The sequence below is a fragment of the Meleagris gallopavo genome, chromosome 21, assembly GCF_000146605.3.
Source record: "Meleagris gallopavo isolate NT-WF06-2002-E0010 breed Aviagen turkey brand Nicholas breeding stock chromosome 21, Turkey_5.1, whole genome shotgun sequence".
In the NCBI taxonomy this organism is placed as follows: Eukaryota; Metazoa; Chordata; class Aves; order Galliformes; family Phasianidae; genus Meleagris; species Meleagris gallopavo.
In genome coordinates this window covers 7,029,336-7,043,313 of record NC_015031.2, presented here as the reverse complement: position 1 = coordinate 7,043,313, position 13,978 = coordinate 7,029,336, and the positions used below count along the sequence as shown (strand labels likewise).

The window sequence follows — 13,978 nt, the reverse complement described above, 5'->3', positions numbered from 1 at the left end:
CTTCTTTGACAAACCTGCCAGGGAAATTAACCTGCAGCACAAAGGTTTTTCTTTGTGTATATATTTTTAATATATGTGAACTTACTGAAAATCTAATACTTCCACCCTTGATGGCATAGAATTGTAGAATAATTTAGACAGAGACCTCTGTGGGCCAGCATCAGAGAACTTACGTGTGCATGCATGTCGTGTTTAAACCCCTCGGTGGGAGGAAGGAGGACGCTTTTCTCTGTTTCCGATGTTTTCAGCTCTCTCTGTTTGCAGGACCAGCTCTGTGGCCGTGACCCCACCCTGACAGATGAGCTGATCAATATTCTGACGGAGCTGACCCAGCTCAGCAAGACAACCAATGCCAAAGTGGCACTGCGGGCACGGCAGGTGAGGAGCACTCCTGCAGCCTCCAATCTCATCAGTGGGTTCCCAGCCACTGCATTTTAAGTTAGGACCACATTCCTCTGTTCCCGTTCCTCCAAAAGTGTTATCTGACCTAAAAAGGAATGACTAATTTGTGTGTTAAGGGAAGACAAAATCCATGATCACTGTGGTTTCTTCTGGCTTTGTAGCCTGTGAACCTGCCAACACGGGCTGCCTGGAACAGGCAGCAAACAGCCAGGGTGTGCTGTCTGGGTTCAGCAGCTGCTCTACAACTGGGCATCAGTTTGGGCAGAGAACAGTGAGAGAAATTTACATGAGAATCAGATGTTCCTAAGGAATTATTATTATTGCATTGAATTATGCTGGTGCTTCTTTTTCTTCTTTTTTTTTTTAAAATATAATTTTTTCTAGCTTTTGAATTACTCTTGTTAATTTAATTTGAAAATAATTGGAGAAACTTTTGTCATTTCCAAGAGTACAGATAGTAATTTGGATATCAGACATCTACCTGTATATTATTGTGAGCTTCCTCGTTAGCAGTGAGTGTGTAGCCAGGGAGGAGTGTGAGGGCATAATCACTTCACACCAGGGCTGACCCCACAGTCTGATCACTCCTCTCACTCCACAGTCCCCATCTCCATTCTAAAAGTCTTCAGCAGGGAAGCTGACACTATGGGGATCTCTCCTTTTATTTCAGTGCTTGACTGTGGAAAATGAATGTGGTGTTTGAAGCTGCTCAGTGACCTTATGTTTCCTTCAGGATTGCGTTTGTGTCCTTGAACCATTCAGAGTTATTGAACCTCTCAGCAGCATGCTGGGGATAGTGCTGCAGTCCTTATGGATGTCTTTATGTTGCTCCTTCGCTTCATTTTCCCCTGCAAGCTGCTTCCCCTTCCCATCTCCGTACCCTTCATGTTGGGCATTTAATACTTGGCACCAGCAGCTCTGCCTGCTCTGCTCAGAAGCTGTGCGAGGCGGTCTCCAGCGCTGGCCTCCCCACAGCTGCTGCCTGCCAGATCTGCTTTCCAATTAACAGCCGGTCAGGCAATCCCCAGGACTAACAGCTCTGCAGTGCTAAATCACATGCACTGATGGAACTTGATTGAAGCCGTTCCTTTTCTCCCTGGGGAATTGCCAATAATACAAACCGAGCGGATACACAAATGAGGCTGGGGAGGGGAGGGAGTTTGCAGCATCACCCAGGTGCCACCGAATTCACAGGAGAAACCTTTTCTTGGATGGAGCAGAATATTGCTGCCTTGGAGTTACGGCCTCCTGCCTGTGGCCCAGCAGAGCTCCCTTCACCCACACGCTTTGTGTTTGCTGTTTGCCAGGTTCTCATTGCTTCCCATTTGCCGTCCTATGAGCTGCGTCACAACCAGGTGGAGTCCATCTTCCTGTCTGCCATTGACATGTACGGACACCAGTTCTGCATTGAGAACCTGCAGGTATCTGCCAAACTCCTCTTGCTTCCCTGCTTCCTTCTCACTGAGCTTAAGGTTGCTGCTTTAAAACTCAAAGTTCCTGGTGGCTTTAAGTTGTATCAGCCTGGTTCCTAGCTTCCCCCTCTTTTTATTTCCATTACTACGCTGATACCATGTAATATGAAAACATCCTAGCCCTTGTGGAATGGCAGGAGAAGCAAGCAAATAGAACTAGTGAGCCAACCAACCAGGAACCAGGGTTGGTTGTTGGTTTTTTTTTTTGGGAGGGGGTTAGGTTTTTTGGTTGTTTTTTTTTTTGTGCCTTACCATGTTTGCATGACAGGAAATTCTATTTTAACTTCTTCATGTAATCTCTTCTAGAAACTCATTTTGTCAGAGACATCCATCTTTGATGTGCTACCCAACTTTTTCTACCACAGTAACCAGGTGGTGAGAATGGCAGCTTTAGAGGTAAGTTTTTGCCCACTGAAAAAACAAGTAGTTATAATTTTAATTTAATTTTTAATCAGTGTTACCCTGCAGGGTTGGGAGCTGTAGGTTGTGTGGGATTTGGCATTAACAGCATTAACATTCATAGTTGGCTGAAATTTCAGATGCAAATTATCTTCTCTGCTTGAAGAAGACTTTGTGGTTGAAGGGATGGAAGGTGAAGCTGCTGTCAGAGGATGTGGTCGGCCCACTTGTAACTTGTGGCTGCTCACCACCAGAGTGGCCTTTCTCAAATAACAATGTTTTAATCCTTCTAGTTGAATTAGGTTTTTATCTTTATATTCATCTGGAGGTAACTGTATCGTCTCTAATATTTTTATGATCTCTCTTGATCCGTCCTTTGTCTTTTTCCTCCTTCTGGCTCCTTAGCACAGTCAGCTGATGGGTTTCTCTTTAACCAGGTGTACGTTCGAAGGGCGTACATTGCCTACGAGCTGAACAGCGTCCAGCACCGCCAGCTGAAGGACAACACCTGCGTGGTGGAGTTCCAGTTCATGCTGCCCACCTCCCACCCCAACAGGTCAGATCATGCATTCAGGTGCCTTTGGACTCAGGGATTGGTGAGGGACTTGCTATCTTGGCACAGAAATCTCACAGTAGAACTCGTAGAGAAATGGATAAACCCAGTGCATCAAATAAGCACAAATTTCTTAGGATAAAACCCTACATTACCCAGTTCTTTCTATTAAAGAGCTACGAGCAGTAGTTCCAGCAATTTGGATTCCTTTAAATATGTTGCAGTCTTCATATGTGTTCCAATTTTTAGTTCAGTTTGTGTAGTAACTTACCTCTACAGAAGGGGTTCTGGCAGAATCTTGAGCTTTCTGAAAGATGCAGGTCCAGACAGAACGAACAATTGGGGTCTTTCCTCTCGCTGCATTGCTCCCTCGCCAGCTTTTTGTAACTTTGTGGTCGGTTGTGCTTTTAAACCTGGCTTTATTGACGTGGTTATACCTTTTATAGCATAAGGACGAGCAGCCTTTGTTTGTTTGGGGAGATGTGGATGCACATGTAGATGTGTTTTATGCAGAAGCATTAGAGTTTTGCAATACGTTGGTTTTCAGTCAGTATTTTTCAGAATGTATTTCTCATGATGACCGAATCTTAAAGTTGCAACCAAAAGTACCAACCATTCCCTGCTCTGCCCTATGGAGGGGTCACGTCTTCGAGTCCGTGCACAGGCTATTTTAAGACAAGCTTTGATTTTTTTCAGAACTTCTCCAGCATCTGCCAGGCCACTTGATCCCAGAGGTCTTCCTCATGAGGGTGCTTTGGCAGAATGTTTTTGTCCCAGGCTGGGCAGTGTGCTGGAGCCGAGGCGCAGTGCTGCCCCATGGCCGCCGGGTGCCACTGTTGGTCTGTGCTGGGTGGCTGTGTGGTACAGGTGCTATTTTCCTCCTTTGTTTCCAAGCATCTTTTTCCTTATTTTATTTTTGGTAGAGCTGGGCGATGGGGTCCAGTCTCGCTTCATTGAGAATCCATCAGTACATTTTATGAAATGTTTTTCAGAATCTGGTTTGCTAGAAATGAATGGCTGTCCTCAACTAGCAGCACAAAACACTCATGATACAAATGGGACATGCATTTGGTCTCATCTGTTTCCTACATCTCTAGAATGTTTGTAAATAATTGCATACTATTTTTGGTACTTCTTTACAATACTCCTCTCCTGCAGCCCCTCATTCTCTATTTCCTCTCTTTGCTAGTCTGTCACCTCTGCGTGCGGGTTGTGTGGGCTGCCCACGCTGACCACTGTGCTGGTACTGCGTGCTAGCATAGTTGGACAAGGTCAGCTGGGAGATGAGAACTGTTACCTGCCTGGGGAACGGCTTCTTTGTCCTGAAATCTCCTCTCCCCTTTATTGTGAATTTGCTGGAGCAATGTTCTGAAGCTGTATGCTGCTTTTCAACAGTCAGCACTGCGGATGGTTGAGTGGAAATGCATTGCATTCCTTGTGCAGAGGCAAGCAGACTTTGGGGACAAATTCGCTGCAGGTTCTGTTCCTTCGAGTGCACCTCCATCTGTTGGAGCTGAATTTTGCTCCTGTTGCTCAGTGCGGCTGTTTGCAGTGCATACAGCCTTGTGCTGCTATTGTGTGGCTGAAGTGCAGCAGATAACAGGGTATGGATACCTGGGGAATTAAATTAGCACAGAATGTACAGCTTTAAGCTACCCGTTGAGGCAGGCCTTATGTTAATCCTGGGACACAGAGCAATGAAATCTCCAAACTCTCTGCCATTGTCTTGCTTAAGTCTTCTTGTTGTTTTTGACCATGTTCTGAGACCCTCATATGTTCTTCTCTATCTTCTTTAGCATGGACAGATGGAATAAGGGACAAATCCCAAAGCCAAAGTATCCCAGCCGAGTAAACGTCCCCGAGACTCTGCAGGGTTGGGTCCTGCTCAAGCAGAAATGGGTACCTGAGGGCCCAAAGCCAGCATTCTTTTTTGCAGCTGTTCTTTTGCAGTGCAACACATTTTCTAACGTGTGATCAGATAATTGTAAACCCTGGTCCTTTTTTTTGACTGATTTCTGTGAACGCTTTTACTGGAGAAAATATTTATGCAGAGAAAATTGCAAACTGATAGGGCTATGGGATACTTAAATTCTTTGCCATTAGTACTTACCCCTGATATACCTTTACTTAATTGCAACTGAAACAATCCCAGCCACTACTTCTGGTGGTCACAGGAGGCACTCAGACTTTGTATTTATGGCCACTGAATGATTGCCATCAGCTGCCCCCAGTAAAACTTTATGTGGAAACAGGAAAGAAAAACTTAATTCTGAATATCAAAATCATGGAAATGCAACCCGCTCCTGGTGGGTTTTGTGGGCAGAAGCTGATTTAGGAATTATTTGTTTAAATTAATAGAAAACATGCTGTTGTAAGAATCCCCACTGATCTTAATTGCAAGGGCAAGGCGTAGGGAGAAAAACTTATAATTGAAACCATAGAGGGCTGTATAGATCGAGCCCAGCATTCCTCCTTGCCCAGCCCAGCCCTCCTTGCAAGCCAGACGAGGAGCACGGTGCAACCATCTGGTGCCTTCTGCAGTAAATGGAGCCTCCCAGCCCTCTCCAAGTAGAGAGCATTGCAGTAATTGGATCTGGAGGAAGCAATCCAAGGGCACCTCCGGGATGCAGCAGGGTACTGCAAGCACGTGCCTGTGTGCGGAGCCCCTTGTGCTCGGATCACCTGCCTCTTTCTGTTGTCTCCAGTCCTGCTGAGAAAAGCTGTGAGAATGAAATAAGCCCTGATCTGAGATGCTCTCTGCTTCCCTGTTGTTCAGTCTGCCCTGCTGAGATGGCAAACTGGTGAGGTATTGCCTGGTGTTCAGAGGTTTGGCTTCCTTTGTGAGAGCGGCAAGCTGGGTGACAGACACTGAAAGGCCTTTCTTAGGTGTTCAGCACATGAAGCAGCGCTCACCTATTCTTGGCTTAAAAACTCCTGTTCAAAGAAACATTGTGTATCTGGTATAAGAAGAGAGAGAGGGAAATACGATGGTTTTTCAACAGTGCTTTTGTCCCATGGGTCACACACGTGGCCTTGAAATGTCGTGGAGAATCTCAAACCTGGACGAGGTTGGGTGGTGGAAGCGATGGAAGGTTTTAGTGGCGCAGGTTTGCTCTGGATACACTCCAAGCCACCAAAGACTTTGAGATTTGACAACTGTCTTACTTAGCTTTAAAGCAAGTTTTATGTGGCAGCTCAAACGGGCTGCTAACTCTGATTTATTTGGAGTTGAGAATGCACACAACTCACAAACGTGCGTACAAGCAGATGCCTTAGGTTTGTCTGAATTCCTTCCTGGAACTGCATTCTGTTGTCCTTGATGCTTCTGAGAATGGAATTTGGGTCCAGTTGTTGGTTGTCTTGTATTTCCAAACGTCTCAGCATCAATGTCTCAGCTATCTTGTGCCTGTTTTTGCCCAGTATCTCCTCTTTTTTGTGCTTGTGGATGTTTGTTGGCACCTCCTTGGACTTTGGTGTTGCTGATTTCAAAGCTTAGGAGTGATGCATGTTTCTCGGAGCTGTCTCTTGATGTTTTGTCATCTATGGAGTACTTTGGTTGTTCTTTTTGTCAGCCTCTTCCTTAGCTTACAGGTTGAAACCATTTTGAAAGCTGAAAGCCAAATTTTACATTGATGTTTCCAAACAGTGGTTTTTATAGAAGAATCAAGAGCCCAAACTGGCGCACATTCAGAGCAGAGCTCTAAGAGTACCTTCCCGCTAGGTGGGAAGGTGCCTCATCATTTTACCATGACACAGTCAGGAGATCTGAATTTCTAACAAAATGAACATGTTTCCGTGGCCCGAAATAGCTGTTAGAACAGCTTCTTGTTTCAGCCATTGGATTCCTTGTGCAGGATGAGCTGCTCTGCTGCGGGCTGAGCGCACAGCCCCAAATGTGCCATCAGCAGCCTGAGGTCCCCTCCGTGCTGCAGGAGAGCGGCTGCTGCAGGGAGGGAGGGGGGAATGATTCCAGGACACCTGTAAATCCCCGCAGCCTCGTGCTGAGGGTTTGATGTTAATTAGACAGCAGGCAGCAGTAATGGGTTGCAGTTCCCTTGGCTTGGCTGTTTCAGAAAGGGCGAAATCTTCCGGCAGAGGAAAGAACGGGCTGTTGAAGGGGCAGCAAACTGAATGGAACGATGATAATTTTATGCAAATTGGACTTCAGTAGCAGATTCAGCTTGGCTGAATCACAGAGGGAGCAGAAGAATAAGGAAAGAAAGAGGGAGAGGAAAAACCCAATCAAAATGTATGGTTTGAGGCATGTTTCACAGCCTTCTGTTTAGATTCTTCTACAGAAATGAAGAAACATAAGAGGAGTGCCACTGGTCACAGCCGGTGGAATTGCTCTTTCTCCTGTGTTACTGCTGTTAATAACTACAAGTGGGTTATTCAGCCAACCTCTGCTGATTCTGCTTTGCTGCCTGATTTCAAAAGCTTCGCCCCACGCCGGCACCTCCATCACAGCTCGCTGCAACCCGCGGCGCTTCGCATGCACGGCCAGCACTGCCGGGGGGGAGGAATGGAAATTCACCCAGAAGGTGCAGGAAGGAGCGAGGGGGATTTTCCTTTGCTTGAGCAGGAGGACTAATTGCTTGCAGGCTGGGGCACACCGGTGTGGGATCAGCCCCCTGGTGGGGGGGTACTTTGTGAAGATCAGGGTGAGGGGTGGTGGGAGGGCTCCTGGGCATGGCCGGCTGCACGGCAGCGGTGCTGTGCCAGAGCTGTGCTCCCGCTGGTTCCCCTGCAAGCTTTGCAGCCTTGTTCACGGAGCTGCGGAGGTGTGATGCCTTTCTGTAACAGCTCGCCCCAGGGCTGCCCGCGCCGCACACATCAACCCGTTGGCTCTCAGTGCGGGATGGTGACAGTGACAGCTGAGCTGGGATACAGGAGGGCTCGTGCAGCCGTGTCTGTGGTTATGGCACAGCCCTGCTGCTGCGCTCCGCTCCTTCTTGAGATCTGTTTTCCTGCTGTGATTCTTGCCGGAATCTCTCCACCTGCATTCCAGGTGGTATGGAAGTGGTTCCCAGAGCAGGGCAGCAGGGTCTGCTCTCTTTGAGGCAGAAATGAGTGTTTGTTGCACTGTTTGGTTGGCTTTCTTCTTTCAGTTTTCTGAAAGCATCCCAGGGAGCTCTACATGAGTGCACCAGGTGCCTGTTCTCTCCAGGCTGTTCTTTCCATCTGAAGGAGATCACATGCAGCTTTCCCACCACTTAGCAAGACAGAAAAAAGGCACAAAATCCTGCATCCCAGTGTCCCTTTCAGCCCTAGCAGCAGGCTCTCAGCAAAGTGTCTGTCCCTCAGACTCCAAATGGAGTTATTTAATTTTGTTATTAAGCAGCAAATAGGTATGTCTTCAGCCCAGTTCTGTTTTCTGCCATATGGCTTAAGGAAGTCAGGGGAACTTCCATGACTCTGTCAGTAAAGCACTGAAGTGCATCCTCACAGTGAATGTGATTCTGATGTAACAAAATCTGTTTTTGAGCAAGGTGCACTGAGTGCACTGAGGGCTGTGACCATGGAAACATTGTGGTCACTGATCACCAGGACTTCATGTCCAGCAGCCCAGGGCTTGCCTGTGGCTAAGGGCATTAGGAAACTGGTTTGATCTTCCCCGGTTTCTGTAGGGTGGGAAGGACAAATGGCCAGATGTGCGCTCCCTGAAGCTTTACTTTCGACCTTTCCACGCTGCTGATCTCTGCACAAGCCTCCTGGGTGCATGTGTGTTTTAATCTTTGCTATTTTGAATGCCACACTGCAGCCATTTCTGCATCTTGCATGGAGCCGTTTGCCACCTCGTGCTCCTGTGAATGGATGGGCAGAGTGTGACCACCTCGGGCTGCTGGGAAACAGTGCACCTCAGCTCCCTTTAGCTCACAGCCATTGCTGAGCTGTGGTTTGCAAGCAGAAATGTGCGGGGAGCTGTGGGCTGATGTTATGAAAGGAACCACTCCATTTTCCTCAAGTTGGTCTGAAGTTCTGCTTGTTCTTTTTTGGTGTTCATGGCCTTGATGCTGCAAATGCCAAGTGTTCCGTGGTGTTGGTGTGCATTTGCTTTGTTCTCGCCCTGCGGGCTGCTGCTTACTGGGGAGGTTTGGCAATGAGGATTTGGCTTTTTTTTTTTTCTGAACCTGTGGCAGTTTCCCTATGGGACGCAGTCACTCTTCTGCATCTGTGCTGCTGTTTGCTCTCTGTCAGGTGGGGCTGACTCCCACTCTGGTCTCTGAAGCTCCACTGGTGTTTGCGCAGGGCTGGCAGCGGTGCCATGAGGTGCTGTAGGAATGCAGGGTGCCTTGCGAATGCAGCGTGCTTTCCTCATATGTGTTGCTGCATGTCACGTGCATGGTCTGTGTTTACTCCCGTGGCAGTCGTGGCAAGCGAAGTCAGGTGGTGGGGGCCTCCTCAGGGTCAATGACATTGAATTCTGCCTAATTTCTGCTGGACAAATTTGGGTTCGGTCAATTGTAAAGGTGTTGCTGGTCTGCGGACCAGCCTGATGATAGTTTTTGATGATGGCTTTCACTAACCAATCTGTAACTAACTGTGGTTGTTTGATTACAGAGGGAACATCCCCACGCTAAACAGGTATGGTACTCATCATCTTTTAAAATTTGAACAGAAAGACTAGAAAGAAGTAGTCTAGTACTTAATGTTCTAACATGTTTTGTTGTAGTACCCTTCTCTTTGCTTCGGAAGCTCTCAAACGTAACTCTTATCCCTCCCTTTTCCTCTCCCTTTGTCTAAAACATGTTTTCAGCTTTTCACCGCCCTTTTTAAAAGCAGCTTTGCATGCAGCAATCTCCACAGTTAAATCTGCTCGGTGACTCGGTGCGCCCGCAGTGCGATGTGCAGCTCCTGGTTGGGTCTCTCCTTTTGGAACAGGATCCCAGCTGGTGCCTCTCTGGGTGTCACAGTGGAGCAGGGCTTTGCCTCGGGCTCATAGCACACCTGTTGCCGCTCTGGTTTCTTGCAACTAGCTTAGAATTTGTTGAGGCTGTCTTACCTCCCTCGTGCCATAGATGAATCTACATCTCAAACAGCTGACAGCATGTTTTGTTGTGTTCTGGATGCTAATTTTTCCTCCCGTGTCTCAGTTGAAAAGTATTTCTCGTTTTAAATAATACATGAAAAATGTCTGCTGTCTCTTTGTTTAGTTACTGTTCTGTGATATGTTTTGTATTGGCTGTAAGAAATGTACACCAAGGCATGTCCTGAAACATTTTTCTCTTTCAAAACATGAATACTTATTATTTATTACTGCTTACATGCCTATTTAGGGAAAATAGTAAAAACGGGCTCGAAAGTCTCATGGCTCTTAATCAGAGATAAATTACAGAAACACTGACTTTATACACAGAGAGCTATTAATCAAACTGATGATAGCTTAGAGTGGCTATTGGTGTTCCTAGGGCCATGTCACAGTGGTTTTCTGTGGGGAGGGACACAGGAGTGAATGAAGCAGCAGTGTGAGGGATGCCCATCCAGCACCACCTGTGAGCGTTGGTGGGACATCAGGAGATGGACCTCACTGTGGTGCTGTGCTGAATCAGTGCCCTTATTCCTGCCCTTATGGCACCACCTGGGGAGGACAGAACTTGACTTTGTCGATGTTTCCTGAGTCCCAAGGGGAGTGAAGGGAGGGCGAGCTGCCCTGAGCTGCAGGAGCCCATCCTGCAGGCAATGCAGCTGGGTCTGTAGTGTGCAGTGAGAAATGAGGAGCAGTGTTCCCTTTTGCTCCAGAGAAGGCAAAACCCCATTCTACTTGCTGGAGAGGGGGTGTTTAGTTGGTTGGAGTATTTGTGTTGACATGCAAGGAACTTCCTCTGCTAGTCTTGGCCATAACAACGTGGAGCTGTAACAGCAACAAAAGCAAATCAGAAAAACAAACACAGAAGAAACAGATGACAAAAGCTCACTGCCCAAATGAACACCAGCAATTTCACAACCAGTGTATGCTGCCACAGCAGTTGAACTATCTGAGAAGTCAGTGATACTTTAATGTGCACAGGATCATGCCTTCTCCAGGAAAGAGCACTGACCTTTGCAGTGAGCAGTTCTGCCCTAAATAGAAGTCCCTTACTCGGTGCCTTCCTCTGAGCTTGTGTAAATCTGTCCTGGTACCACTCACTGACATCAGGAATCGGCCCCGGATGAGTGCTGCACTCACTGTACAGGCAGGAGCAGAAGAGGAGTGGCTGCTGCTCCACCTGTAAAGAAAAGGACACACATGGGGGGAAAAATGTGTTCAGCTTTGCGTAGTCATAGTTCACCTGTCCCCTCACTTAACCTTAAGAAGTACTGGTTCTGAGGCTTTAAAACGTTGTTTCCTGACTCTGTGCCTTGGGAGGATGTCCAGGTAAGAGCATCAGTGGCAGCAGACACGTGCCACCATTGCAGGGCCCTAGGAAATGGCAGCAAAGCAGCTCTGCCCTGCTGAGAACCCAGCAGTCCTGCAGTGTCACTCGGGATAAACAACCGTGTGTTGGGCGGTCGGAGCACGTGCACACACAGATGTTTGTCCTCTGGTGCCCTTCTCTCCCTTGTCCCTACTGACTGTGCTCTTATTGAATTGCCATTTAGAATGTCCTTCTCTTCCAACCTCAATCACTACGGGATGGTCCACGTAGCCAGTGTGAGTGATGTGCTGCTGGACAACTCGTTCACTCCCCCGTGCCAGCGGATGGGCGGGATGGTCTCCTTCCGCACATTTGAAGATTTTGTCAGGTATGTGGGGAAGGTGATGGTTGTGTTCCTTGCTGGGCCCAAATGGGACTATTTAGAAGCAGGCTCAAAGTGATCCTGAGCTTGTTTGTTCAGCTTTTGGGGTGTCTGCTGGGGATCCTCTCACCTGCCTCCTTCAGCTAATGGAAATTTTCAGGCTGCTGGCAGAGCAGCGTGCAGCCAGAAGGAGCAGCATCCAGAACTGCTGCTGGCTGGAGATCATTTGCTTCTGTGCTGATATGCAGTGCTCCTGTACACAGGGGAGGGGATATTCTTTGTGCTTTGAACGTTTCTGGACGAGACAAAAAAGACAGCAGAGCTCATAGCAGTCATGAGTGCCTGCAGCCATAGGATCTGTGATAAGCGCTAGAAGATCCAGGCTCTGCTCCGGTGGAAGGGTGGAGGAGATGCTGCCTCCTCATCTTTCGAGTTTCAGTCCTGCAAAGGGAAGCAGTCCTTTCCTCTCCTCTCCTCTTAGCAGTGTGATTTGTGGATTTTAGTGCTGTATGCCTTCAATGAGCTACAGCAGTGTGTTTATGACTAACACTTCTCTGGTGTATTTCAGAATCTTTGATGAAGTGATGAGTTGTTTCTGCGACTCTCCTCCCCAGAGCCCAACCTTCCCTGAAGCTGGCCATGCTTCCCTCTATGATGAAGACAAGGTACAGTAATTTTTCTCTCTGGAGGTTGCTCTCAGTTAGGAAATGGAAGACATGCAGAATGCTGCAATGACTGCAGGCTAGATACTTTCCACTTGTTCCAGTGCTGGAAGCAGGAGTTAAGAGCTTTATGTACTTATGTATGTCTTTTGTTTGCTCTTTTCACAGCAGGCAAATAGAAGTAGGTGGCCATTTCCTGATAGTTCTAAAACCAGAGCTATGTCTTACTCTCCATGTAAATTCAGATTGTTGCTTATAGCATCAGTAGAATTACTGGATCCATGGCAGTGTTACTGAGAGCTTGGACAGAGTAGGTTTCCACTTGCTTTACATCCTGACTCTTTTCTCTCTTCTGCCAGTTAGAACTCTTTTTATGAGAAAAAAGAGAGTTGAAGCCCTGACAGTTTTTGCATTGACAGAACATTGGAGAACAGGTGCAGACGAAGCAGATGGTTTTTAATTCTTAGTGACAGAAGAACTGCTGTCCATGGCACCACAGGTAGTGCTCACTGCTCAGTCCTGCCTCCCAGCAGCTGGGAGCTCAGTTGCAATACAGTCTGTGTTCAGAACAGGGCTTGGTTTTAAACTTAGCTGTTGATCTTGATGTGTGTAAATACTGAGGCCTTGTTCCAGAGCATTGCCATCAACCTTAATGTCCTCAGATCTTTCTCTTTAACTCCTTCTCACTTCACCAAGGAAAATTTTCAGCTTGTACTCAGTTTTTCAGAGTTAACCACAAGTTTTTGAGCGCTACATTTGTCACTTCTCAGACCTCCAGTGTAATTGACACTTCCACATTATTTCATTCTGTTGTAGATGTGAGAGTGCACAATGTTTTGCTCTTATACTAAATTTACTTAATACCATTACCTTTCAAGATGCCAGAGCCCCTTTATGCCCTGTCTGCATTGCATCTCATGAGGAGAGGCCCTGACCCTGCATTCATTTTGCATCCAAATGAGGCACGCTGGACTTCACCAAGCATGATCTCCACTGGATCCTCCAAACAAAGCTCCTGTTTGCTGTTTGTGGATTTTGTCTCTTACTTCTGAAACTGTGAACTTGTGGGGCTGCTTGATCAAGGATTTCCTCTGTAATTCTCCTTACTTGATAGCAAACTCTGCTGAAGTCATGTTTCCTATGGGGCCTGAGCTTAAGAGGTGTTGTTCACAGTTTATTTATGTGGCATGTGTTCTTCAAATTGCAGGCTGCCCGTGAGGAGCCCATTCACATTCTTAATGTTGCTATTAAAACTGACGGGGACGTTGATGATGATGGGCTGGCAGCCATGTTCAGAGAGTTCACACAGAGCAAGGTAAGTCAGCTCAGTGCTTTATTGCTCCATGAGATTCACTTCAGAGCATCAAGTATTAATCCTGTGGCCACTTCTGAGAAAGCTGTGCTGGGGACAGCCACTTCGTGTCCGCTCTGCCCTCTAGTGCCTGTCTTCACCTGCTTTCCTGATGGGCGTGAAGAACTCAGGCTTGTTGGTATGAATAGCTCTCCAGGCACTGGGAGCCTGCTGCATCCATGCTACCTGCCGTGGCTGAGAGAGTACTGAGAGAGCAGTTGCTAACTTCCCAACTTGAAAGTTAGTCGTGTGTTCTGCAGAAAAGAGGGCTTCCCAGCTGGGACTGGGACCTGCTAGACTTCAGCAGCTTCCTGTCTCTTTAAGGAAAGAAAATAATCAAATATAAAAATTAAAACTAGTTCTGCTTTTCATCTTCTTGATCATGCTCGAGGCGTTTTATGGGAGGGGATAAAAGGAAAGA

At 47.2% G+C, this 13,978-nt stretch overlaps 1 protein-coding gene across 2 annotated transcripts; it reads left to right on the top strand.

Annotated features, from left to right (window-relative positions):
- Window positions 1-168: 168 nt before the first annotated feature.
- Window positions 169-13,782, top strand: LOC104913919 (acetyl-CoA carboxylase-like). 2 transcript variants are annotated; one of them, XM_010722013.1, is made up of 8 exons: window positions 169-378; window positions 1,710-1,823; window positions 2,181-2,270; window positions 2,711-2,829; window positions 9,388-9,411; window positions 11,407-11,550; window positions 12,113-12,209; window positions 13,414-13,782. In XM_010722013.1, exons 1-8 carry the CDS (start codon window positions 184-186, stop codon window positions 13,765-13,767), a joined length of 1,137 nt encoding a protein of 378 aa, XP_010720315.1. In that variant the 5' UTR covers window positions 169-183; the 3' UTR covers window positions 13,768-13,782. The 2 variants fall into 2 exon arrangements, with proteins under 2 accessions (XP_010720315.1, XP_010720316.1); XM_010722014.1 differs by lacking the exon at window positions 9,388-9,411.
- Window positions 13,783-13,978: the final 196 nt, after the last annotated feature.

What these genes read in the sequence shown, in the direction of transcription:
- LOC104913919 (XM_010722013.1), top strand. Translation starts at nt 184, where the DNA reads ATGTCGTGTTTAAACCCCTCGGTGGGAGGAAGGAGGACGCTTTTCTCT. An exon ending in AACATCCCCACGCTAAACAG is followed by an intron (nt 9,412 to 11,406) that starts GTATGGTACTCA and finishes ATTGCCATTTAG; the next exon opens with AATGTCCTTCTCTTCCAACC. An exon ending in CCCTCTATGATGAAGACAAG is followed by an intron (nt 12,210 to 13,413) that starts GTACAGTAATTT and finishes TTCAAATTGCAG; the next exon opens with GCTGCCCGTGAGGAGCCCAT.